Source organism: Pavona decussata, unplaced genomic scaffold, assembly GCF_977016875.1.
Source record: "Pavona decussata unplaced genomic scaffold, jaPavDecu1.1 SCAFFOLD_21, whole genome shotgun sequence".
NCBI lineage: Eukaryota > Metazoa > Cnidaria > Anthozoa > Scleractinia > Agariciidae > Pavona > Pavona decussata.
The window spans coordinates 992,501-1,015,991 of NW_028145444.1; the positions used below are offsets into that span (position 1 = coordinate 992,501).

The following is a 23,491-nucleotide window of genomic DNA, read 5'->3' on the forward strand; positions in this document are numbered from 1 at the left end:
CTTCTCTTAACCACTCCTTTTGAAACCGTTGGACATTTGCAATGAGATTTCCAAATGGGCGGTTCTTGGAGATGCCGCTTGTATTCCTGGAATTCACTAAAACCTCAGAGAGCCCGGGACCAACATTTAGGGACCGGTCATTATTTATCGCCTGGGGGGGGTCAGAGTATTTTTGTTGTCACATCGGAGCATTTACCTGATCCCCCCGTAGAGTATCTAGTTTTTTTAAGATCCCCCCTTATTGGTAGTGGAAAGTTTCATGATCCCCCCCCCCCCCCCCCTTTCTCCCAGCCATCGCCAAATAACTTTTTGAATATGCAAGTGATATCTTTAATAGTGGTACTTACGTCTCATGGACCTTGAACAACAACGGTAGATATTTGCTTGTCAGATACGAACTGAATTGTCGCGGAAGTGCCAATCTCAGGCTGTTCATCCAAATCCACGAAAACATAGTCATCGTCGCTCTCTGCCTCTTCACTTTCGGATTCTTCATCCTCGGATTCCACGTCATCTTCATCACTCGACAGTTCTTCTGTTATCACAGTCTCTTTATTCTGTCGGTAATAGTGACATCGAATGGCCTTAACTTTGTCAAGTTTCCGACCCACAGTCGTCAAACCATGCTTGTTGAGATACAGGTCTAGTTCTCTTACCCGCAACTTTTCAACTTTGCCACCCTCGATGAGGTTATCCCATTGAAAGTCCTTGTACGTTCGTTCGGCCTCTTGCCTTCTTCGCTCCTCAGCTGCTCTTGTTCTCATGTCCTTTCGGATCTCAATATCCTTCAAATGATTAACATATGCAATGACGTGCTTCTCTTCCACATTATATTTTGAGCAGAAGCTCTTCATGGTATCCTGATCGTTTCTGATACTGTCAGAATGTTCCTCGTACAGATATTTAATACATTTTCTTGGAAGGTAATCATCTGGTGTCCTGCCCGTCGATTCCGTCTGATAGATATCCATGAAATGTCCAGGATTGTTTGAGTCTGGTACAGGTTGCGGAATTCTTTCCGTTTCTGGACCGACCCATCTATTGTTAGAACACCAGGAACAGAGATTGGAACCTTCTTCTCTTGACTCTTTACAGGCATCACGACAGAATTCCATAAAAAGTTCTCCACGAATATAGTGGTCTTCCATAAACGATTCGATCTTTCGGAAGTATGCTGCACCGGGCGCTTGCTCTTTGTTTCGTTCTGATGCACCCCGATAGTTGTCGAGGTAAACAGAATTGAAAAAGAATAATTCATCAGGGGACTCGCTAACTTTGCTCTTGATGAAATCTTTAAGGACAGGGGCATCATCAATTCTCTCGGCTACCTGACTACAGACATACCAGGCATTTTTCTCCATCCGTTTCTTTTCGTACTCTTCGTATGACTGGAGAGACAGTTGTTTGATTTCCTCTTCTGAAAGATCCTCAAACCTCCTATATTTTTCCCACTCTAGAGTTGCGCCATCCACAAGAGCATCAGAAATTGCCGAGTTTGTCCTTTCGGCTTCACCTTGCCCGCTGTCGCCCCTCGAACGATGACATCGCACTCTATAATCGGAATTGTGAACCCTTGCTAACTCGGCGTCTCGAAATCTAACTTCGTAGTTGGAAACTCCTACGCCCGGACCAGCATCTGTAAGGTCAGCCCATCGTGGCTTTACAGGTGGAAGGCAGAGATCTCCGAGAACTTCTAGACCATGTTTACATGAACTGGTTACCCTTAAAATCCTGTCCTTTCTCGCATCTTTTTCCATTGAATCGACTTCCTCTTTAAACAGATCATCAATGGCATCTAAAATGCGTTTCGTGACTGGTATTATCTGACTAGCAAACAGAGCCCTATTGTGCTCTGACATTTCTGTGTCTTCGCAAAACTGCAACAAATTGTCAATCCTTAATTTCAAGTGCTCTGCTCTCTCTTTTTCGTAAGTGAAGAATTTACAGTTACTTCCTGTTTCTCCGGATATTTTGTCTAGGTCATCTGACTCTGTCATATCATAATAAAGAAAGAGGTCATCGTGTAGTCGCGCGCAGCATTTACGAAATCCCAGTGAGTACTGTGGACTGCCAGGTGTCGGTTCGTCAACCTCAAAAGCTGATGGATCCTCATGTCGCAAACGAACTGTTTCGCTGGCCCATACAGTGCCTGACGATCCCACTATTGCTTTGGGCCTGACAAATACATAGTGGCGATCGTCCTCAGTTATCAGCTTCTCTTCAGTTTCATTCATTACACTTGACTTCGTAAAAACACGGTGAGAACCCGGGGTCACATATACCATTTTCTCAGGCCAGTCGTACTTTGGCAACTTCCTTGCTTTAGTGTGATCTGATAATGTTAAGATCCTAAGATTTCTGGCTTTGTCAAAACCTTCAGATGTACCTGGTCTAAGGTAAGCCTTGTCATCGGTGCTTCTCATGAAACAAAACTTTCTCGCGCTGGAATTTCTGGCACCCCAGAATCGTCTTTTTATGTTTTTTACGTGTGCTCGTTGGTAGTGAGTGTTTTCGTTTGTGTTTTCTTCGCCTTTTGGTGGCTTTTTCCAACAGAATAGGCCTTTGCCATAATGGCGCTTCGCTTGGAGACTTCTTTTGTTTCTCGGTCTCCCCCTGTTGTATACTGTTGTAGCGGATTGAATTAATTTCTTTCCACGTTGAGCTAGTCGGTAGTTGGCAATTGAAAGAAGGTTTTTCTTCTTCACCCTCTGGCCGGTATAGAGAACCGTATCATGCCGTCTACCATGATAGGATGATTTATCCTCAATTGCCTTTGCAATGAAGTCTTCATCTTCCTCATCTAGCTTTGGCTTCGGACCTTGGTTTGACAACTTTCGCCTCTTCAGTCGATTAGATTCGATAAGGCTTGAAGCTTGGCGCTTGAGCATTTGGCGTTTTCTCTGATAATTGCTTTCGGTGGGCTGGCTGTGAAGAAGCCCCTCCGTGTCTTCAACTTTTTCCTTGAGTTTTTGTACTTCGCTTTGGATTTCTTCTAACGTTTTGGATGACCAAATATTTGTTTTCTTTTGAATAAGGTTTTCCTTCTCTTTTATCTCCTTTTCCAGCTTTTCCTTCTTGGAATTTAAGCGTAACCCAACGAGGTCGGCTGCTGCCTCATTAGCATTTTTTACCTCTTCAACAACGAATTTAACTCTCTCCGTCATAGACGGAAGATTGTCAGGATCGAAGCCTAGGGCTGTCATTTCTTCTCTAGAGAATATGGATCGCAATATAACTCTAAGACAAATTTTATCCCATTCTGAGTCCATAGTAGTAACGATACCTTGCAGGGTTTCCTTATCGAGAACAAGAGCACTATGTCCACTTTTAGTACTACAAGCACTAAAAATATCCAAAAGGAATGACTCTAAATCGACTTCGTCAGGACGGAGCGCGACATACTCAAAACCCTCAGTTATACGAATGATATTGATCCTGAGACCATGTTTTTCATGAAGTAAAGCTTCGCGAAAGGCAACTCTCTGATATTTTGACGGTGCCCCAGAGTGATGAGGTTGAAACGCAAGAAAGTACTCTAATGCTTCTTGAAAGGGGATTGAAGACCTAATTCTTGTCTTAGCATTGGCATCTTGCACCGGAAGAAATAGTTGATCGAAGACATAGAGCAGACCTTGAAACTTGTGCTTCTTTTCCTCTGAAATTGCTTTCGATAATTCTTCCTCTATAACACCCCTATTTTGCTCTAGGGTGCAGCTTTGTTGCGATGTTACAATCTCCATTCTCTTTTTTCCCTGAAGTAGTTAAAAGGTAACTTCGTCTTAGATCGAGAAACTCACAGTTTTACTAGATCTATGGCCTTGAGGAATGTATCGTAACGATTCACCCAGATACAAGTTTCTTTCATATTTCTTTGGAAAATATCAGGAAAGTATAGGTGTGCAACAACTGCAGACTAGACTGCGCGTGACTCGATCGACACCTAATAGCGAGCGGCGAAACCTTGAGCCACGATAAGCGTCGGTGCGGTCTCGCTAAATTCTCCCCTCTTTTGTACCCCAATTTGCACATTTTCTTTTTAATTTTCCTGCAATTTATCCTGAAACGAAATCCCGGTATTGACCGGTGTATTCAGTTTGCGACGCAGGCTACTGGATAGTGATTTATCCGGTGGATAGCGTTATCCACTCTTTGAAGAACTGGGCCCAGGTTATAGGGTGCTGGCGGTAAGTTCTCCATAATTAATTTGGATTCTTTTCGCATTGTATTGTTTTATCAGGGTAGAGATCCACCGGTTCGTTGTCGCTTAAAAGAACGCTCAAATTAAAGTAGCGAGATTCGTTTGAGTTTGGATTTTGGCAACCGTTTTCTCTACAAGTTCCATTTCTTTATAACGCCGCGTTAATTTTCTTCATCAGTTTGAAATTAAAAAACACACCTTTCGCATTATTTATTTTATTAGAAAGTATTTTTCCTTCACTTTGCGATAATTTAAATCGCGTCAATTCCTAGTAAGTCCGCTGGTTTATAGTAGAGACTTTAAGCATCGACGACGGGAACGGCAACGGCGACGTGAGGTTGTGAGGGAAAACCCAAATGTCACATTGCGCATGTCTGGCGGGAAATATCTAGACGTTCTGCTCCGGGGCCCGACGTGAGAAAGCTTTGTTTGGCGTTGCCCGAAAACGTGAGTAACATTTCACATATTTTACCTCCGTTTCGCTCCGAAAAAATGATATTTTTAATATAGCTTGGCACTTAAGGATACCGTAGGAAAAGTACGCGTTGAGTTTTTGTTTTATTTTTTCCGAAACTATAATAACTTCATCAGTCGGCTGTTTCAAAACAAAAAACTAGTGACGATGCCTGCAAAATTAAAAATGACTTGCGAGTCTGACACTAATTATCGATGGTTCTCTCTAACATCAGTGTAACATTACTTTTTGTTATTCGAAACAAGACGCACGAGAACTTTTAATTTACATTTGAGCTGGAGAAAAATAAACAGTGATCTATGTTGCTCAAAAATAGCATCCAAACCACAAACCCCTGTGTCATATCGTAGTTTTCAGTTCAAATTTTTAGATGTAAAGATAACGAAATTCTCACGCGTGCTCGCACTGCTAAAGCGTTTCTTGAAATCCCAGCCTTCGATGCAGAACATTTGAAGTAAATTAATGTTAATCTAGTTGCTATTTCTAGTTATATCGGTGATTTTTATTACGACCTAAAAATATATCAAATGGTCTGAATTGTTTACTTCGGAAAACTGCAACTCCGACAAACACGTTCTCGTTAAGAGCAGTAAAAATTCTTCATCGGTTATTTCATTATTAAAATCGATTTTTGACTGCTTTTAACGAAGACTTGATGGGTGCTTTCAATTCGACGAAATTTATCGGGTGGGAATCGAATGGAACAGCATCTTTTCCGGAAAAGATTTTCGAAAATTTAGGACAACCTTTACAGCTGTTCCCGAAAAGTGGAAACCGACCGAGAATAAGCCCGTTCCATTCGAGACCGAGATTTCCGAAAATTCAAATCGAAAATTTTTGGTGAATGGAAAGCGCTCATCTTTTTTAATGCTCTTCGAGGGACGTTGTCGTCGTATTGCGCCTGCTTAACTGCTTCCAATTTCGCGAGGCAACCGCGTCCTCTCCTCAGTCTTTCCTCGGTTTCTCCGTCGCCGTTGCCGTTCCCGTCGTCGATGCTTAAAGTCTCTAATCTGCATTTGACGCACGCACGAGGGAGCCCCCACATTTTTTTTTCCGCTCGCTTCGCTTGCGTCACGTTCTACATTTCCGTTTTAATTTAATTGTATTAATTGTAAGCATAGTTAAATATTTAACACTGTTATTTACCTCTGATCTGCAAATTATAGGGTTGTCTTTCAGATGCCGGGAATAACCCTATCTAAATTATAGTGAACACAAATACCAGGATTTGCAGTCTTTAAATACAAAGAATTAATGTCCGCGTCGTTTCGATGTTTCAATGTCAATGATTACTTGTACTATTGCATGCATATTTTATTGTTTTATTTCTCACCAGTTTGAGCGTAAAATAATGGACCAGTATCACGAAGAAATTGCCGCCTTTTCCTTCATGATGATTTTAGTAACATCGAAACGTCAGGCAACATTTAGTAGCTTTTATATTTTTACGAAGACTGCAAAGCCATCATTTATTTACCTGGTCATTGTCGATATCTGATACAAGCCGCTCAGTTCTCGCCCTTCGCTCGCTTCGCTTTTCATTATGGCATCGTTTATGGGTACTTCCATCACTTACAGTCAACCCAGGTCACGCGTGAACAGAATTTCCAAGAATGAAATGAACATTCGAATTTCTCTTTGTAATGTCCGACGTGTGAATGGAATGTTGGACATTTCTCTAAAAATCGTTCCGAAAAAGACGCATTAACTGAAAAAAAAGATTCAAAATACTTGAGAAACAATTGTTATTCTTGAAATATTCAATTTTGCAATGTAAAGAAAAATGCATAGCTTTATCCTGTCAATAAGCTAGGGAAATTTATGCGGGAACCCCGAAATCTCGTTAGCGATGTTCAAAACTGACATGTAAATTTCAAAACTCCGTTCAAATTTCGAAAATACCGTTCACGCGTGACCTGGGTTGACTGTAAATCCAAATGCTTTCCAAGCTGATCACCATTATCGTCCAGATTGCTAAGCTTTTCTGTCATATCTTCCATTCTTGCTCAATTACAAGGCTGAAGTCCAACTGTCGGGAAATCTTCTCAGCGCGCTTATTAAATAATGCTTTGTTGTTGTGACGTACTATTAACTAACATCGTTGTGACATATTAACTTTAACTTTATTTTTTACATATTAACACATAAAACCTACCTTTAGCCGAAACGTGGGCACAGAACTCGTTTAATTGCGCTGATTTACTTTCATTATTTTTTCAATGGATAAAGAAATTGACTATCTTTTAACAAAAGCTGACTTGAGCAATTACACAGACAATTTTAAACAAATTGGTGTTGCAAAGGTCGAGCATTTCCTGGACGTTGATGACGAAACTCTTGAGCGAGACATTGGACTAACGAAGATACAAACTCGCCGTCTGAGGCGTTTCTTCGCTCAGATACAAGGTGAATCAAAGCAAAGAGGAACAAGCAGTGAAGGTATTGAGTTATCGTTTCTTAGATGATTATTTTGAAGGCCTCTATAAAATAATTGGCTTGTGCTTCAAACCAGCCATGAACAAAAAACGTAAGGCAACATGGTGCATAATTTGTAACGCAATCCTTAACAAACATTTATAATGTGATCGGTAGGTGTTACGTCCGCCAGTGCTCCCAAGAAGCGCAAGCAGGCGATTTTGTCATTTGGACGCTCCGGGCAGCTACGAGTCCTGAGGAACGACTCAGCATCAGAAAAGAAGCCGTGGGAAAAATATCTCCTTCCCAACCCACACACAGAAAGGCTGAAATTCTACAATAGTGTTGTACCGCAGATTTATGAATCTTCATTCGTGAGTAAACAAGCCGGTTTCAAACAGTATCTCCTCGAGCAACAGCAAATGCGTTGGCAGTTAAACACAAAGATAATAGCCCTTTCCGATAAAGAAAACAACTTGCTTAGAAACGAGAATTGGGGAGTGTGCCAAAACATCACGAAGTTCATGTCAGGCGTGGATGGATGTAAGGGCAGTGGTGATGTCGCGAAGTGTGAGTCCTCCTTGACCGCTGTCAATGAGGCCTTTAATTCAGCATGCGATTTGCTCTCATTTATCGACAACAGACGAAAGAACCTTTATACAGAAGAGCATAACTTAAGGCCGTTTGCAAGTGATGAGCTCAAATATTTCCAGGAAGCTCAAGAGCGAGTGAAGGCCTTACACCAAGAGCTGCAGAAAGCCTCCAATGCGCTCACGACCACCCTCATGAGCTTGAAGAGAAAGTTCCCATCTCCCATGGGGAACAACGGCCTATCCCGAAGAAAAAAAGAAAACAAGAGAAAAGTGAAAAAAATCAAGGAGAAAAGGTTACGTCAGCGAGCAGCAATTCTCCTAGAAAAACTTACCTCAAAAGAGGTAGCTAAAGAGGTTTTCGATTCACTCGAAAAGAATACTTACAAATGTGTCTCAAGTATTAATGCAGGATTCACTGCGAGATTTGTCAAGCGTCTCCACCTGGATCCTCTGCTATGGCTTTTGGAAAGAGGCGTGTTTGAAACAGAGCTGGCATGCAATTTGAAAGTGGTAGTGGCCAGAATGAACGAAGAGAATAGCAGCAATGGTGCTGAAAGAGGGTCAAGTTCGGGCGAGGATTCCGATGAATCTGACGTGGAGACTGTGCAAGAGCCAGTGGAGAGGGCTGCCGAAGATTCTGACACGGAAGCGGAACAAGATACAGCCTCACCAAAATAAACACTTTTTTATTTGTTGTTTTCATTCGGCCGCGTATTAAAATAATGAACGTTTATGATTTTAGATTACGATTCTCTATAAAACAAACTGAAACGTCATGAAACAATTTTGAGCAATTGTAAGTATTCCATTCTCAAAATCTTGATTACCTTTCTAATTTCAATAGATCGTGCCTGATTAACAACGTGTATGTTAGACTACGATAGTGATACTTTTTTTTACAAAATGGAGGGTCTGTAAAAGGGTTTGGGTTTTGTGTCTGGGCTAGAATAAAGTTTATATAATACAAAATACAACTGAACGTGGTCTTGAATATATGGTTGGGGGTTTAGAGTCCTAGCGGCAAATCCTACCAAAGTATTTACAAATGCACTCACCCGGGGTCCCGACGCGACCTAAAATTCCTTTTTTTTTTTGGTCTGATCCCCCCCATTATGCTTGTCAATTACGGCTGATCCCCCCTAAAGGTCTTCAAAAAACCATGTGATCCCCCCCTAAATACTCCGACCCCCCCCAGGCGATAAATAATGACCGGTCCCTTACCAAAACGTGATCAAAACCAGAAGGAGAAAACTAAAATGATCGAAAAACATGAAAGCTATAGGTAGAAAGTTAATTTTTGCATTTTTAAATGTTCTGACTTGGTTTAAAACCTGCTTTATCTGTGAAAATTTTTGGTCGCCACGGGAAGAACAAATTTCAGTTAATTCAGTGAACATTAAAGGGGCAGTATCATAGGAGATCGATGAGAGATATCATGATTTTTGGCCAAAATTCACTTAATTCAAACTTTGAACACTGTGTCAATAAATTTCTCAATCGCTAATTTAAAGAAATATTAATAGTAATTCTAAGACGAAAGGTTGAACCAAAATATGGTACAACCGGCGATTTTTAGTGCGTTACGACAGCGAGTTTGAAAACGTCCGCCAGACGTTTTCAAATTTGAACCCCTCTCTATGTTGGTCATCTGCCGGCGAAAATATCCGCGGATAGTTTCTTTGCATTCTGATAGTCTTTTAATGGTATTTTGTCATTATATCTTTGCTGCTATTAACCGAATAGCGTCTTTCCGATTTTCAATGTGTTACTAAAAATAGCGTGATACTGTCCCTCAAGAGAGGATGTGTCTCTTGTGTTCCTTTAACATACCACACCACATTGTTCCCAAAGCAATTTCTTAAACCGTTGTAAGGTTTGATGGCGCTTGCTCAAATGTTTCTGAGGGTCAAAGTCCGTGCGGGTGGAATCTGTCCCTCCTTAACCCTAGCGGTACTTTCTTTTTCCCCCAACAGCCATGGACACTGTCAGATGAAACAGATGAAAGTAAAGAAAGACATCAATCGTTCGTGCCTGTAGCGATCCCCGCAGGTGGACCTTTTAAAGCATTGAAAGTGTTAAGCAGTGGCAAGTGTATTGCCTCTAACAAGGATGGGACTTTGTCACTCAAAAATTTTGACCGTTATTACACGCACCCGGATACCATATTCGTTATGACAATGGCCGATTGATAAGATTAATACGTTTCAGAAACTGTGTTTTTGTATCCTCCTAGAGGAATCCTAAGAAACTGAAATAATCGTGTATTAAAAAAAATTTTCAGGAGAAGTAAATTGTGATTTCTAAATAAACAACATTTTAATATTGGTTTAATTTGTTGGTTTAGTTTATATCATCAAATGCAAGACACTCTCTGCAACGTCTTATGATACGTAAAACAAGGCCTAACCTGCCAGCTCGGTCCCTAGAAACGTCAGATCTTACCTCCTTTCCCTACCCCTCCCCTCCACCCTTTCTGCCTTAGAAACTGAAAAAAAGCAACTATAATTCGTCTGTAAGATCCGTCCTATGTTGAAGTCTACGTAAAAACATTCCACAATTTCTGGAGCACAAATCTTCGTGGATCGGAAGTTTTTCAATCCTGGGGCATTCAAGTGGAGGAAAGAACGGTTGTCAGTCTTCCTTTGAAACGTCTTTTGGAAATGTCTCCATTAGCGTTTATCTTGCATAGGACCAAGTGCTGACTGGCATGTTAACTAAACGCGGTTGTTATTTTTTGTAATTTTTCTACGACGTAAATTTATTTTTATTTTATTTTATTATTATTAGTAATTCACCGTGCTTTGGGTAATCCTTTAATTTTAGCTACTTTCAAATAAGGTGATTATCTTAAAATAAAGTCACCCAAGAAGACAGGCTATGCCAAACAATGACGTCATTTGAATTGTTATCCATTGGTGATGAAATGAGGCGTGAGTTAAAAAGGTAGGGGTTCACGGTTCTGCGCATGTCCATGAATCAAAATACTCTTTCGCCTTTGCTCACTATCACCCAAGCCTGTTTAATTTAATTCGTTGTTTATGAACCATTCGGAACGGAATAGGTAACTGGGTGGTAATTTTTTCATATGATTGCGTTATTTCGCATGCAAATTACTGTAGACACATCAGCCGTGGAATAAATCCTACGGGTCAACGCTAAATTCAATATCGACAATATGAGTACAATCCACTAGCATTTTCCGTGAATTTTAGTCATCAGTTTTGTTAGGACTTATTATGAATGTGATTAGTGAAGTATACATATGAGTGGGATTTTTAAGGTCATAAGGTTGATAAGAAAGAGGAAAAAGCATTTAGATTCATGTACATACGCTGAAATGTAAACCCCTTCCTTTAAAATGTTAGATCGAACAAAAACCTAAGGGGCCGCTGCAAACCTCCCCTTTCCCTTGTACCTCGCAGAGCTGTGAATGAGGAGGATTTAATTTTACAGAAATTGTTTGACATCGAATTTACCATTTTTCTACGTGCCGATATACTTCCAAAACGGCAGAATTTACAGCAAACCAATACATTTACTACGCTATCAGCCCCTCTCCTGTCGTACAGAATTTCACAGACAATTCACAATATTGTGCATCGACAGCGATGAACTCATGATCATAATTTTACAAGGCCGGGATGCTGCTTGAAGGTGGACACGTCATGCCGATTGGTATTGCATGAATTTCACTTCACTGTTTGTGAAACTCTCTTTAAGGACTGGGCACCTCGCTAAGTTGGGTAGACATAACTGTTCTTGAGAGTGTCGGTGTTACAACCTTGTGGGAGGCGGGGTTTGCCTCCAGTTATTTAATCTATCGTTACAAATACAACAACAAGAAATCAGAGCAAGTAAAGGTGGCCTGGCTTTTTATTATATTGGACTTTGGACACCATTCTTGTAGAAAACAAAGGAGACCTTAGAGTGTCAGTTACGTTTCCTGATCTTGCTCACAATTACAACACGTTTACTTGGCGACGATTGGGAGTTCCATCGTTGTTTTTCAATCTCTCACCTGGTAAAAATAAAATCAAAGAAAGCGGTTAGGATGAGAGTCTTGACGCATTTGGTGCATGGGACTTTTCACTTTCTGACCATGCAATTTTTTTTATTATATTTATTTATTTTATCGAAACCTCTGATGCAAAGGCTCGTACGCATGCAAGGAACATCCCATTTTAACCGTTTCGCTCGAAAAAACAGGGGGACTGAGGGGTATGTTAAATACAGCCCATTAAATAACCAATCGTAAACAGCGTCATTAGGACAGACCCTGAATTTCACAACATTGTTATAAAGCTATACTTATACAGTACTAACTTTTTGTGGGACAATCGAAATCGATTTTGAGACTTCTGCACATGGTGGCCGATGAGCTATCTGAGAGCTTTTCAATAAAGGGTACTCAACTATTTAAAATAGCTACGAGTATCCGGCCGTGCTTCTTTGCTCCTCGGAATTAGAAACCTTGTATCCTTTCCTCTACTATTGTCTATATTCAAAATGCTTCTCCTTTAATGTTGAGTTATTAACTTACAACGGAACAATATTAAATTGCTGCGCAAGATATCCTTTGCGAAACGGTATCGACAAAGTCGCCTTTACTTTTATTTATTTATCTTTTTTTTTTTATTATAAACTTGGGAAACTTTATTTATGACTGTGTAGAGGGAACCAAATACTTCTAAATGTACTAATCTTTCAAATTGAGTCTAGCGCGCGAAATACGAAACAGGACGATATGTTAGTTTGCAAGCAGTAAAGAACAAATTTCACTTGCATAAAAACAAGGTGGATTATATCTTCTCTTAACCTTCAGAATTTAGTACAGTGTTAAACCAGAAATTTTATGCGTGGACTTGCGTGTGCTACCCCCCTTAACTTTGTTACGTGGCATTGATACTGAAACAAAAATTATTGTGCAAATGATTGCTTTTTATGTAATGTTTAGTACACTGAGTTTTATTTCTGTATCAGAAATCGGTACACTCTTTTTTGTAAACTATATGTGCTTGCTGTATTGTAATCTGCGAAGAACCCCTCCCTGCCGGGGCTCGGGCGGGGGTACTCCCTATAATGACCTATACAGGAAGGCTCCGCTAAAGGGGCACCTTTTTTAGGCTGGAGGTACACGAAAGGGTAGGATTTCCTAATTTGAAGTATAGAAGGTCCGCTATCAAAATACTTTGAACAGACTCACCAAAAAGAGATACAGTAGGAATACTATTTTGTATGAATTTCGCTGTCTTTTAAATGGAATGCGTAATCAAACTTTTAAATCTCGATGATGACCGCCAAGATGGCCGTTCGATGACTGTGTTTGTTTCTCGCGTTGTTACTAATAGCATTATCACTCTACTGCCGTCATAGGCCCCTCCCCCGGGTCCTTCTTTCCTCCCCGGGGGAGAGAGCCGGCTAATTTTCCCAAACAGTGGCTGGTAATCGAGCCCACTGCCGTCACAACGTAGCTAAAAACCTCGCGCGCTAAGCTGGAGGGTTTTTGTTGTTGTTGTTGTTGTTGTTGTTGTTGCTCTTGCTCTTGTTCTTGTTCTTGCTTTATTTTTTCGTGCCTCCAATCAAGCTGACTAGACGTCGAAGACTATGATCCTTTCGTTCCGTCCGCAAAGTTAGCAAACTTGCTGGCTCACTACTATTGCGTGGATATATTTTTTCAGTATTGGAGTTTAAAACAGAACCAGACTCCGTGAGATCGACATTGAAATGTCTTCTCACAAACGTTCGCAGCTTGAAGAGTCTACATACAAAGACTGAATGATGGACAGTCTAACTGTGGGTAACCTCTTATTATTTCACAAGCTTGTTTACACAGGTTTTGTTCGATATTCAAGCTTATAATCAAAATGTTGGTCCAAATGGAAACAGGAACTCATATAAACAATGGAAGTTCTTGTCCAAATGTTGCGACATAAAGTTTGGAAAATTCTTGAAGTTTGGTTTATAACAGTTATTTCTTTTAATGTTAAAGTTAACGAGACTCTAAGAGCTGGCACTTTGTTTCTTTTCCAGGGCTGAATTATTTCTCTAGATTGCTCTTTTTGCGTACTTATTTACAGTCAAACCTGTCGAACCTTACTTAAAAACAACAAACAAACAAACAAACAAACAAAACAAATTGTAACCTACCAACTACCACCTTCAGATCCAGCTCCTTAAAAGTGCATCCCACTTCGTTAGCTGCCTGACAGAAGTACTTCCCGTGGTCACGTGGACGTATTTTGACCAACGACAGCAAGCACGTTTTAACCTTGCGAGACTTTTTATCGCAATTGGACACTTTCAATACTGAAGAGTTGACAAACCAGTTGATCCGATATGGCTGCAGGTAGGTTCCATAATACCACGCTGGGTTCTTTTCTGGTTCCCTTGCAGTGCAAGTTAGAGTAATATTTGAACCTTGTTGAACAAGGACATCTTTGTAAAAACGCCTTAGATTTGGAGAACGAGAAATGTTCTTAAGTTAAGTGGCGTAAAATTCCACTGTTGGCGAAACTGAAACGCAATTGTACAGAATGTGTCAACTAAATGGTTAACTATTATATTCTGTGAAAGGGGTTTTCCGATCATTATCAGGCGTTATAAAGTGATTGCAGCTGCGGGACGGTGGGAATGGTCCAACATTTCTTATCGAGACTGCAGGATCTGTCCCCTTCAGCGGCAAAGATCTGTGTTTAGAGGAGCATGGGGGAATGAAAATATAAACATTTTTATGGGGACAAATCTCGGGAACTCACGCATTGTGGATTAAGACCAGTTTGAAACCAGGTAGCAAAATTTAGGACAAATTATTTTTGACTAAAATGGTAATTTTACACGAAGCACAGGGGAAAATTCCTGTCGTGTTTAGATGTCAGCCTACCATCATAAATGAATACAATTAACGAGGTAGGTACCCGATATTATGATATGTAGAAAATGGCTTTTGCAATATCCGCAATTTTAATGCGAGCTCGGGACTATGTTTTGCTCGCACAAGAGAAGCGCTTATTAATTTATCGTTTATTTATTTTTCTTTATGTGTCCCGGGTCCCAAATCATTCAAGTAAACTGTTTGGTAAAGGAAGCGGCTACACACCTACCGATTTTATACGCCGATCGCGGCGAATTTGATCGCAAGCGGTTTTCGCCACCGATTGCAGATGCGGACACACCTGGCGATTTTTTTCGCCGATTGCGGCGATGTTGGACTTCAACCTTGTTCGCGGGCTCCATCGAGGAGCGTTTTGAAAAGTAATGGGATAAGATCGCCCACTCTGATTAGTTGACTTTACTGGCGATTCGCAGCGAAGAGCGTACAAAATTGCGGGAACGGGCACATTTGACAAATGCCGGCGAATTTAATCGCCGAAATCTGACATGCCAGCCAGTATCGGTGATTTTATACGCCGATCGCGGCTACCGGCGAAAATCGCAATCGCTGCACCGGGCACACCTGGCGACTTTCGCCGATCGCGGCGATCGGCGTATAAAATTGCCAGGTGGCACTTGCCAGCACGTGTTTTAAGGGCTAATCGAAGTTTTTTCTCACAAGAAATTTGTCCTTTTTTGTGGATTTCTACAAGAAAAAGAAGAGGGTTGAAAACACAGAGAAGAAGAAGAAAACTACCTCCAGAAGATGTTTTTCCACATATCTGGCATCAGCTAATCGTTGCAAAAGGCAAAATTACACCAAGAATGAAGATCACACGACGATCCTTAAAGTGGGCATTCATCTTGCTAAACAAAACCCAGAAATCAATCCTTTCCTTAAAATTCAAAGGTAAAGAGTCAAAGGTAGCGTAATTTGTGTTAGCGGCATTAACTCTTATATGGGTTGCGCTATTTCCATGTACGGTTACTATCATATCACTGTGAGTCGAAAAGATCTGTTTTAGACCCCAGAACGGGACCGTTTCGGTGAGTAAACTTCTGTACTATTTTTGGGGCTAATTTAGCCCATTTGGAATGGAGTTGTTTTGGCCTCAGTAAACAGGGCTGAAATAACCCTGTATAAGGTAGCCGAAACGAAGACACAGAGGAACTATTTTTGGAAAAATGGGGGGTTGTTTTGGTTTTCAAAAGGGTGCACTTGGAGGGCCAAAATAGCCTTTCTAGAGTCGTTTCATGCCTTCAGAAAGGGGGAAAATTGGTCCATATTTTGTGACCGATTTAGCTCAATTTATACTCAAAACAAACGTTCTCTATAGGACTAAATTGGCACCAACATGCCTGAAACGACATTCTTTAGAAGAGCTGTTTTGGTCCTTAATTATGTAAAATAGCCCTCTTACAAGTCAGAACTAAAATAGTTCTTAGCATGCCTAAAATTGGCCCCATAATAGAGCCATTTTGAACCTGTATAAAGGGGAAACAATGGCCACAATGGGTGACTGATTAATCCCATATAATACCAAAAAAGGAATACACATTAAGGGCTGAATCAACCCTAATATAGCCACAAGGACACTTCACTTTAGAACCAATATTGTATGTTAGAAACAATGTTGTATGTAGTATGAATTTGAAAATCAAACTTGTTGACATAATTCTTTCTGTTAACTCTTTTAGTTAGGGGATTTAAAACAAATGTGTGGGCATTGATATGTTATTTCTTAAAAGGCGGAGAACGCCATCTGCATGTAGACAGGTTTACGTTGTGATAGTGTTATTAATTTGTTACTGCCGAATAAATTAGCGTAGCATTTTGTCGTTGCTCCAAAATAGTGAATCTGCTGCCAATTGCCACAATATCGAATAGAGTGTTTCGCATTTGGTCCATGACTAGCCAACAGTTCATGGTTTTAAAACAAAAAGAAGACAAAACGGGTTATGATGCGAGCTCAAGTGGAACAGGTAATCTTTTAAGCAGTACACAACTGAAAACAGCAGATCAACAGACTCCGAAACTCTCCAAAGAGTAGCTGCCCGCTTGAGCACACGCAACAGTCAGCGGTAGTCAGAACAGATCATGAGCAACTATTGATCTTATAGAATCCAGATTTTGAAAGCGCGAGGACGCGCGTGGAAATTACTAAACTCACGAAGGTTTTTACATAAAAACAAGTCCGGTGACCCTCTCTTTTCATTGTTTCAATATGATATTACTATTGAGAGGAAACGTCAGAAAAAAAAAAATTAAAAAATTCTACGGAAGGAAATTTTCACTGCGTAAGAATTGTCTTTTTCCCCAATTTACAAAAAATCTGTTGCATAGAATTTTTTTTAAAATCATTGTGCACTTTCCTTTTCAAATGCCAGTTATTAGTGCCACAAGCTAAAAAGTATGTCTGAATAATTCTTTGAAAATGTTGCCGTGGAAACCGCCAGTGCCGAAATAACGCTTAATTTTGGTCAACTATAAATTATATAATTCAACCCTACAAAAGTGTTACAATGGCCTTGGTTTATCTTTTTGTCCTATCCTTTCAAAGTCATAAACTGTCAAAAAGCTGAAAACTGGTACCAGCCACCTTAAAACCAGTTTGAAACCAGGTAACAAAATTTAGGAAAAATTACTTTTGACTAAAACGGTAAATTTTCACGAAAATTCCTGAGAGAAGGGTACCAACAAAGTGGCGAATTTGACGACATATCGCCTAAGACCAAAATTCAGGCGAATAAGCTCAAGACAAGGGTGCCAACAAAGCGGCGAATTCGACGATATTTTGCCAGAGACTGAAATTCAGGCGAATGAGCCGAAGAGAACGGTACCAATAAAGCGGCTAATTCGACGAGATGCCCGGCCCAAAACCTATATTTGATTTTCCTGGTTGATGACACTTTATTTCAATAGGGTGCACAATTACAGTTAAGACTGTATTCTCCCTCATAGCTCTATGAAACTAAATTACAACAATATTACTAAAATACTAGAATACTAAAATACTAAAACACTTACACACAAGAATACTAAAATATTAAAAGAGAATACTGATTACTGATTTAGTGCTGCAATGTAAATCTTTGACTTGTGTGTGACTGCACTTTCCTAAATTTATTTAGCTCATTGGCATTGGAAGTAGGTGTTTGGAAAAACGAATTGATCGAGCTTATTCACCTGAATTTTGATCTTTGGCGAAATATCGTCAAATTTGCCAAATTTGCTGTATTTATCGCATTTGCCACTTTGTTGGTACCCTTGACTTGAGCTCATTCGCCTGAATTTTGGTCTTTGGCGAAATATCTTCAAATTCGCCATGGCTGGCCTCCATGTGTTTAGCTTATTTGCATGCATTTGGCACTTTGACAAAATTTTGCCAAATTTGTCACATTCGCCAAAATCGTCAAATCCACCAACGTGGCAGGCTTCCATGTGTTTAGCTTATTTGCATTTATTTGGGAATTCGGCGAAATCTTGCCAAATTCGTCACCGTTATGACTGTGGCAAGATTTCGTCAAAATTGCCAAATTCGCCATTGCTTGATTTCTGGACATAAGTGCATATTTGGCACCAGCTAACCTTTGCAAAAGCCAAAATCACAGTAAGAACGAAAATTACACAACGATCCTTAAAATGGGCATTCATCTCGCTAAACAAAACCCAGAAATCAATTTTTTCCTAAAATTCAAAGGTAAAGAGGTAAAGGTAGGGTAATTTGTGTAAGAGGCTTTACCTCTTATATGGGGTGCGTTATTTCCATATACGGGTAGATACGTAGTGCCGAAACAGAAACGTTTATATCTGACTTGTCATGATCATTTGCGTAATTAATCACAGTGTTAATTTTGCCATAAATATTAGTATTGCAAGGGAAAAATCAATTTACTTTGCAGAATGTTGTAGGTTCTCCTTAGAACTGTAATTCAATTCAAATATTTTAACTAACTTTTTAACAAACTCTTTAACTATTCTGTCGTTGCCTTGTACGCCTTCAGTTTATCTCACAGAAGAAAAAGGTGTGTACAGAAATAAATCTAGAGGTTCGTTATTTCAAAGATTTAAGAAACGTTCTCAAACAAAAAAGGACCGACTTGTTGGAAATTCAGTAGATATAATTTGAAGCTCACTAGAAATCGTGTATGATGTATTCAACACTTACGCTTTCCAATATTTCCTTTTCATGTCGTTGTTCTGACCGGGAGAAAACGAGAGTAGGTGAAATTGGATATTTTTGAACCAAAACTTAAATGCCTTCTGACGGAATCAAAGAAAACTGAAAACACCTGACAGAAAAAGAAAAGAAATCCATTTCAGGGTGCGTTAGTCATCACAACTCATCCGTTTCACTTTTTGAAATCATAAACTAAATAATTTATATTGATTCCTCTCAATCTTCTCTAACAATCCTATATAGCAAAGAAAATGGTTTGTGAGACCAAGAGACATTTGCACGTAAACCTCTGATATATGTTTGCCAACATATGTAAGCAAAGACAAGACTACCTGGAAACAATCTGGAAACAGGAAGGATATAGATAAGGCCTCTGCACGTGATGTCCCCATTTATTACATTTTCATACTTTGTGCATTCCAAAGATTTTTCGGATTTAGTCTAAAATATAAATAAGGTGTAAACTGATAGTAGCACTTAGTCATTTTGTTACGTTTGCGAAGACAGAGGACTTAAGACCGACCAACTGAAGGTGCGGTGAGTTCATTAAATTTTCGTGGTACATAAATTGTACTTAGGCGAAATTACGACGTCGATATTTGCCAAGAACGATATTTTTTATCCATTATTGATTGGCAATCAGAATTTTTGACATTATTATTATTCTGAACACTTCTATATCGTAATTTATGATGTTAGTGTGGAGATTGATACGATTGAAAAACAACATTTGTTTAATTGGAGGCGAATGTTATATCTATGCACGGCGCAGTACTATTGTGCGCTTTGTTGCCCTTTATTGATTAAAACAACACTAGCCTTCTGTTAACAGAAAGAGTGAATCTACTGCCAATTTGCACGATGAAGGATAACGGGAAATATCGCATTTGGTCGATAACCACCCAACAGTACGTGGTTTTGAAAGAAAAGGGAGACAAATTCGAAGTGAACTCGAAGGGTGAAGAAAGTGACGATTGGAGTAAGTCGGTTGTGTTGTTCATCGATCTGTACTGGTTCTTTGCATTTTTCTTCAGTCACTGATGTTATCTTTCATTAAAATTCAGCCAACAAAATAACATCAAAGTATCGCCCCTCTAATCCAAAAAGCAACTCCTTCTACATTGTGTTTGAAAAAGCGCCGGATGGGACAGATACAAAGCAGTATGCCTTGCACGCTGATACCAATAACGGCAAAGTTTCAGTACAGGTAACCAGCAAAATCAGTCAAGTTGTTTTGTTGTTTTTGCTTGATTGTTTGATTTGTTTTTAACACTGAGGCTGTTCCTTCCAGAGCCTTGATGACAAGGGTCATAAAAAATTTGTGCAAATATTTAAATTCGAAAAACAACATGACATTCCCTTAATTTCCCTCCGCCGCCTCCATTGAAGGGTGTTTACAGATCAGAAATTCGTCTCTGTCCATAAAAACCTAAAAAGAGAACGAGGCCATATCCAGCCATCTTGACCGAACAAGCTTGGTCAATAAAGAATTTATTATATGGCTTTATCTTCAATTTAAAACTACACAACAACAGAACAAAACAGAACATGAAACTGTTCTGCTGGGAAAGAAATTCTTCATAGCCAGCCGGTAGAAGATTTATTTTCAGTGCATTCAGTTTTTGGATTAGCTTGTAATCATGGAAAACAAGGAATCCTAAATTATCTTAAGGCTCTAACTTTAACATTTTCAGCCTATCGCGCAGTAGCGTAAATAATAAACATTTTTACACAGTTTTCGGCCGCCAATCAATAATTCTTCAATGAAACAGTACATTTTGAAATTATATGCAAACACAAACCGAAAAATAGAGCGGGTAATTCAGAAAACTGGGCGAAGCTTTGATTAGATTTTGTAGTTACAACAATCAAGGACGCGGCTAAATTAAAAACGTGAGCTTCTTCGGCGAACTTGAGAAAAACACTTTTCTGAACTGCTGGCTAAACACTTAACTTTCATTAACAACTTTCACTACGCTATGATTTAATTAAAGTCAGTGCAAACCTAGGGAACTAATCAATTTAGTACTCGACTTGACCCTAAGTTTTACAAAATCAATCTGTCTACACACAGAGCATCTCACCTATTCAACCCGCATTCATGGAAGCAGAAACAAATTTTTCACTATACAAGGATAATTCCATTCTCTTTCCTTTCCTTTAGGTAAACGTTGACAGTTTACAGAACATTTAAGGGATCATTTTCTCCTAGAACAACGAGTAAATTAAAGAAAAGATTGCATTGTTGCTCAGGATTAAACTTTCGATGCCAAGCGGACGGGCAACGGGTAATCCCGAGCGGGCAAGATAGCTCTATCTTGCCCGCTCTGGTAGCCAATCGCAGCGCAGGATTTGACTCATCTTGTCCGCTCGCGGAGCCAGCCATATAATAAATAATAATCCTGTCCTGATGTTTCCACCGACTTTGTTTCGGGAAACATCAGGACTCTCAGCAAAACAAAACTGTTTCCCTCAGGACCATAACAACAACAACAACAACAACAACATTAACTTTATTTTTACAAACTGAAAAAAAAGGCTTTTGTAGCCTGCCTTTGTACCATACATTAAGTGAAAATAATATTCCTTAGGGATAATATCAACAAATGGAAATGGATAGAAAGAAACGACCGACACTCGACACTCCGTCAACAGTCAACTGCTCAAGCGGATTCTATCCGCGCGAAACTCTTTATTTCATTGCCAATTTAATTTACTCTTTTCATTTCTGTATATACTCTGATATACCACTTATGTTAACTTCTCCACACGTATCAATGATGACCTGAGGAAGTCGAAACGTCGTGTAACGTTTTTTTTTTTTTTTTTTATCAAATATGAGTTTTAAGAAAGTGCGACACAATTATACTTGTAAGGGAACGTTAAGTTGTTTGCAGCACGTCACGGTTAGAACCGTTATCTGATAAATTCCAGGGAGCCCCATGAATGAGATTGCTTTTGCGTTAACTCTTTTGAAGTTATAATGTGTGAACCTGGAAGGTTCTTGCTCTTTTTCCTCCAGATCTCCAGCCTCTTTAGGATTAGACGGACAACACGCGTTCCACAGAATACCAAACTGCTGTCATAATTTTTATACTATGGTTAATATTTTTTTCCTAATTCCTTGTATTTTGTCTCAACAGGAGTTCACAGGTGAACATTCAAGCACTGCTGTAACTTTTGTGCCCGAATCTTTCAAAGGTGATGGACCTTTCAAAGCGCTGTTGATAGCATCTAATTCAGGAGACCCAAACATGCAAAAGTGTATTGCGTCTGAGAGGGATGGGACCTTGTCAGTGAAAGAATTTGACCCAGTGTATCCACATCCAGGCACCATGTTTGTAATAACTAAAGCCTAGATCATTTTAACATCTTTAAAAGATGTTTTTCTGTACCCTCTAAGGGGGGCAGTATAAGTAAAGTTTAAAGCAGACTGTAAAACATCAAACAACTTTTATCAGTAGTGGTGGGCAAATAAAAATTATTTTAAAATTAGTTGCTTGAGGGCCTCTTCATACGAGCCCGATCGACCGGGCTGGCTCAGTTTCCGAGATCTCGCCTCGCCACTCTTTTCTTTACAAAAATTTCGATGTGTTCATATGAGAAGGCGGGCTGGCCCGGTTACCGAGATGTCGGTTCTCGGTAACCGAGCTGGAATTTTTTCCCATATGAAAACTCCAGCCCGGAAACCGGGACGGTCCGGAACGAAACATTTTCAACTGCAGATGGCTTGTAAGGTCGCTGACAGGTCGGAACGCGGTTCCACGGGTATTTGGGGTTTTTTGGACATTTTTCATCTCGGCAACCGGGATTAAATTTTCTATATGAAAAGAAGACAAAATTCGTCCCGCCTACCAGGCCCTAAGTGGTTTTTGTTGTTAGAAAGCATAATTTTCAAACAATTTCTCTGAGGATGACTTGATCAGTCGAAAACGTTTGATTATTAATATCTTTTTGACTTTTTAGCCTTGTAAATAGTATTGTAAATGGCTTTTAAATTTTTACAAAAATTTCTTTAACTGAAACAATTGTCCCTAAAAACGGTGAAACACGCCTTCTCTCACCCGCCCCCACCCCTAACCCACCTCCCTCTCTTTCCTACTCTTGGAAGGCGCGTAACAAGGCAAATCTCTTGAATTTCTTGTACCTTTCTCGGTCTCGCCTGGTTTCTTATGTATTTTCTCTCCTCTTAGTAACTGCAATACCTAGGTGGAAATTGGAGGGTTCGAGTTATCGGGAGTCGACTGTATATTTAAGTTGTTGAGGGTTTTGAATTAACTGGCACCTCTGGCGCTTCGATTTTAACCGTCAAATTACTTCGGACAGCCAGAAAAGAACACGAGAATGAACAGGGAATACCGTCAGACGTTCCTCCATCATATTTTCTTCTTCCATTTTGCGCGAAATTTCTGTTGTCTTGGACGACAATTTCGACCTTGAGCGGCTTTCGACGCGGCGCTTTCAGTCAACAAAATAAGTTGTCCCTTAGTTTCATTGTAGTTTCGGTCAGTAGAAGGAGTTAGCAGACAACACACCTACTAGTGTTTTCTTTTAAAGAACTAAACTTATTCGTTGAGTCGATTTCACGTCCTTGTTTTTTGTCCCGTAATGGCGGCTGATGGTGAATTCATGCACTATACGTAACTTTATGATTTTGGTTAAATTCCGATTAAATTGATATAAAGTTTACAGCTGATCGAGCGAGCGAGCGAGTGAAATTCAGTCCACATCACGATAACTCGTTCATTGCGCATGCGCG

At 39.8% G+C, this 23,491-nt stretch overlaps 3 protein-coding genes across 4 annotated transcripts in view; 2 read left to right on the forward strand and 1 right to left on the reverse strand.

Annotated features, from left to right (window-relative positions):
* The window catches only part of LOC146486100 (uncharacterized), a 17,004-nt gene extending 6,997 nt beyond the window's left edge, over window positions 1–10,007 (forward strand). Inside the window, exon 5 of the mRNA XM_085098366.1 lies at window positions 9,655–10,007. Within this exon, the coding sequence (XP_084954492.1) occupies window positions 9,655–9,870 (216 nt within the window). The 3' untranslated portion in view covers window positions 9,871–10,007. The remainder of the gene's footprint in view (window positions 1–9,654) is intronic.
* A 1,524-nt stretch (window positions 10,008–11,531) lies between these two features.
* On the reverse strand, window positions 11,532–17,879 carry LOC146486101 (hemicentin-2-like). The gene is made up of 3 exons (XM_085096795.1): window positions 17,739–17,879; window positions 13,829–14,156; window positions 11,532–11,699 (listed from the first exon to the last, which is right to left on the reverse strand). Exons 1-3 carry the CDS (start codon window positions 17,877–17,879, stop codon window positions 11,641–11,643), a joined length of 528 nt encoding a protein of 175 aa, XP_084952921.1. The 3' UTR covers window positions 11,532–11,640.
* Window positions 17,880–19,117: 1,238 nt separating this feature from the next.
* Window positions 19,118–22,227, forward strand: LOC146486102 (uncharacterized). 2 transcript variants are annotated; one of them, XM_085098466.1, is made up of 4 exons: window positions 19,118–19,264; window positions 19,565–19,711; window positions 19,797–19,939; window positions 21,876–22,227. In XM_085098466.1, the coding sequence occupies exons 2-4, from the start codon at window positions 19,594–19,596 to the stop codon at window positions 22,089–22,091; spliced, it is 477 nt and encodes a 158-aa protein (XP_084954592.1). In that variant the 5' UTR covers window positions 19,118–19,264; window positions 19,565–19,593; the 3' UTR covers window positions 22,092–22,227. The 2 variants fall into 2 exon arrangements, with proteins under 2 accessions (XP_084954592.1, XP_084954600.1); XM_085098474.1 differs by having other exon boundaries at window positions 19,146–19,269.
* The last annotated feature ends 1,264 nt before the right edge of the window (window positions 22,228–23,491 follow it).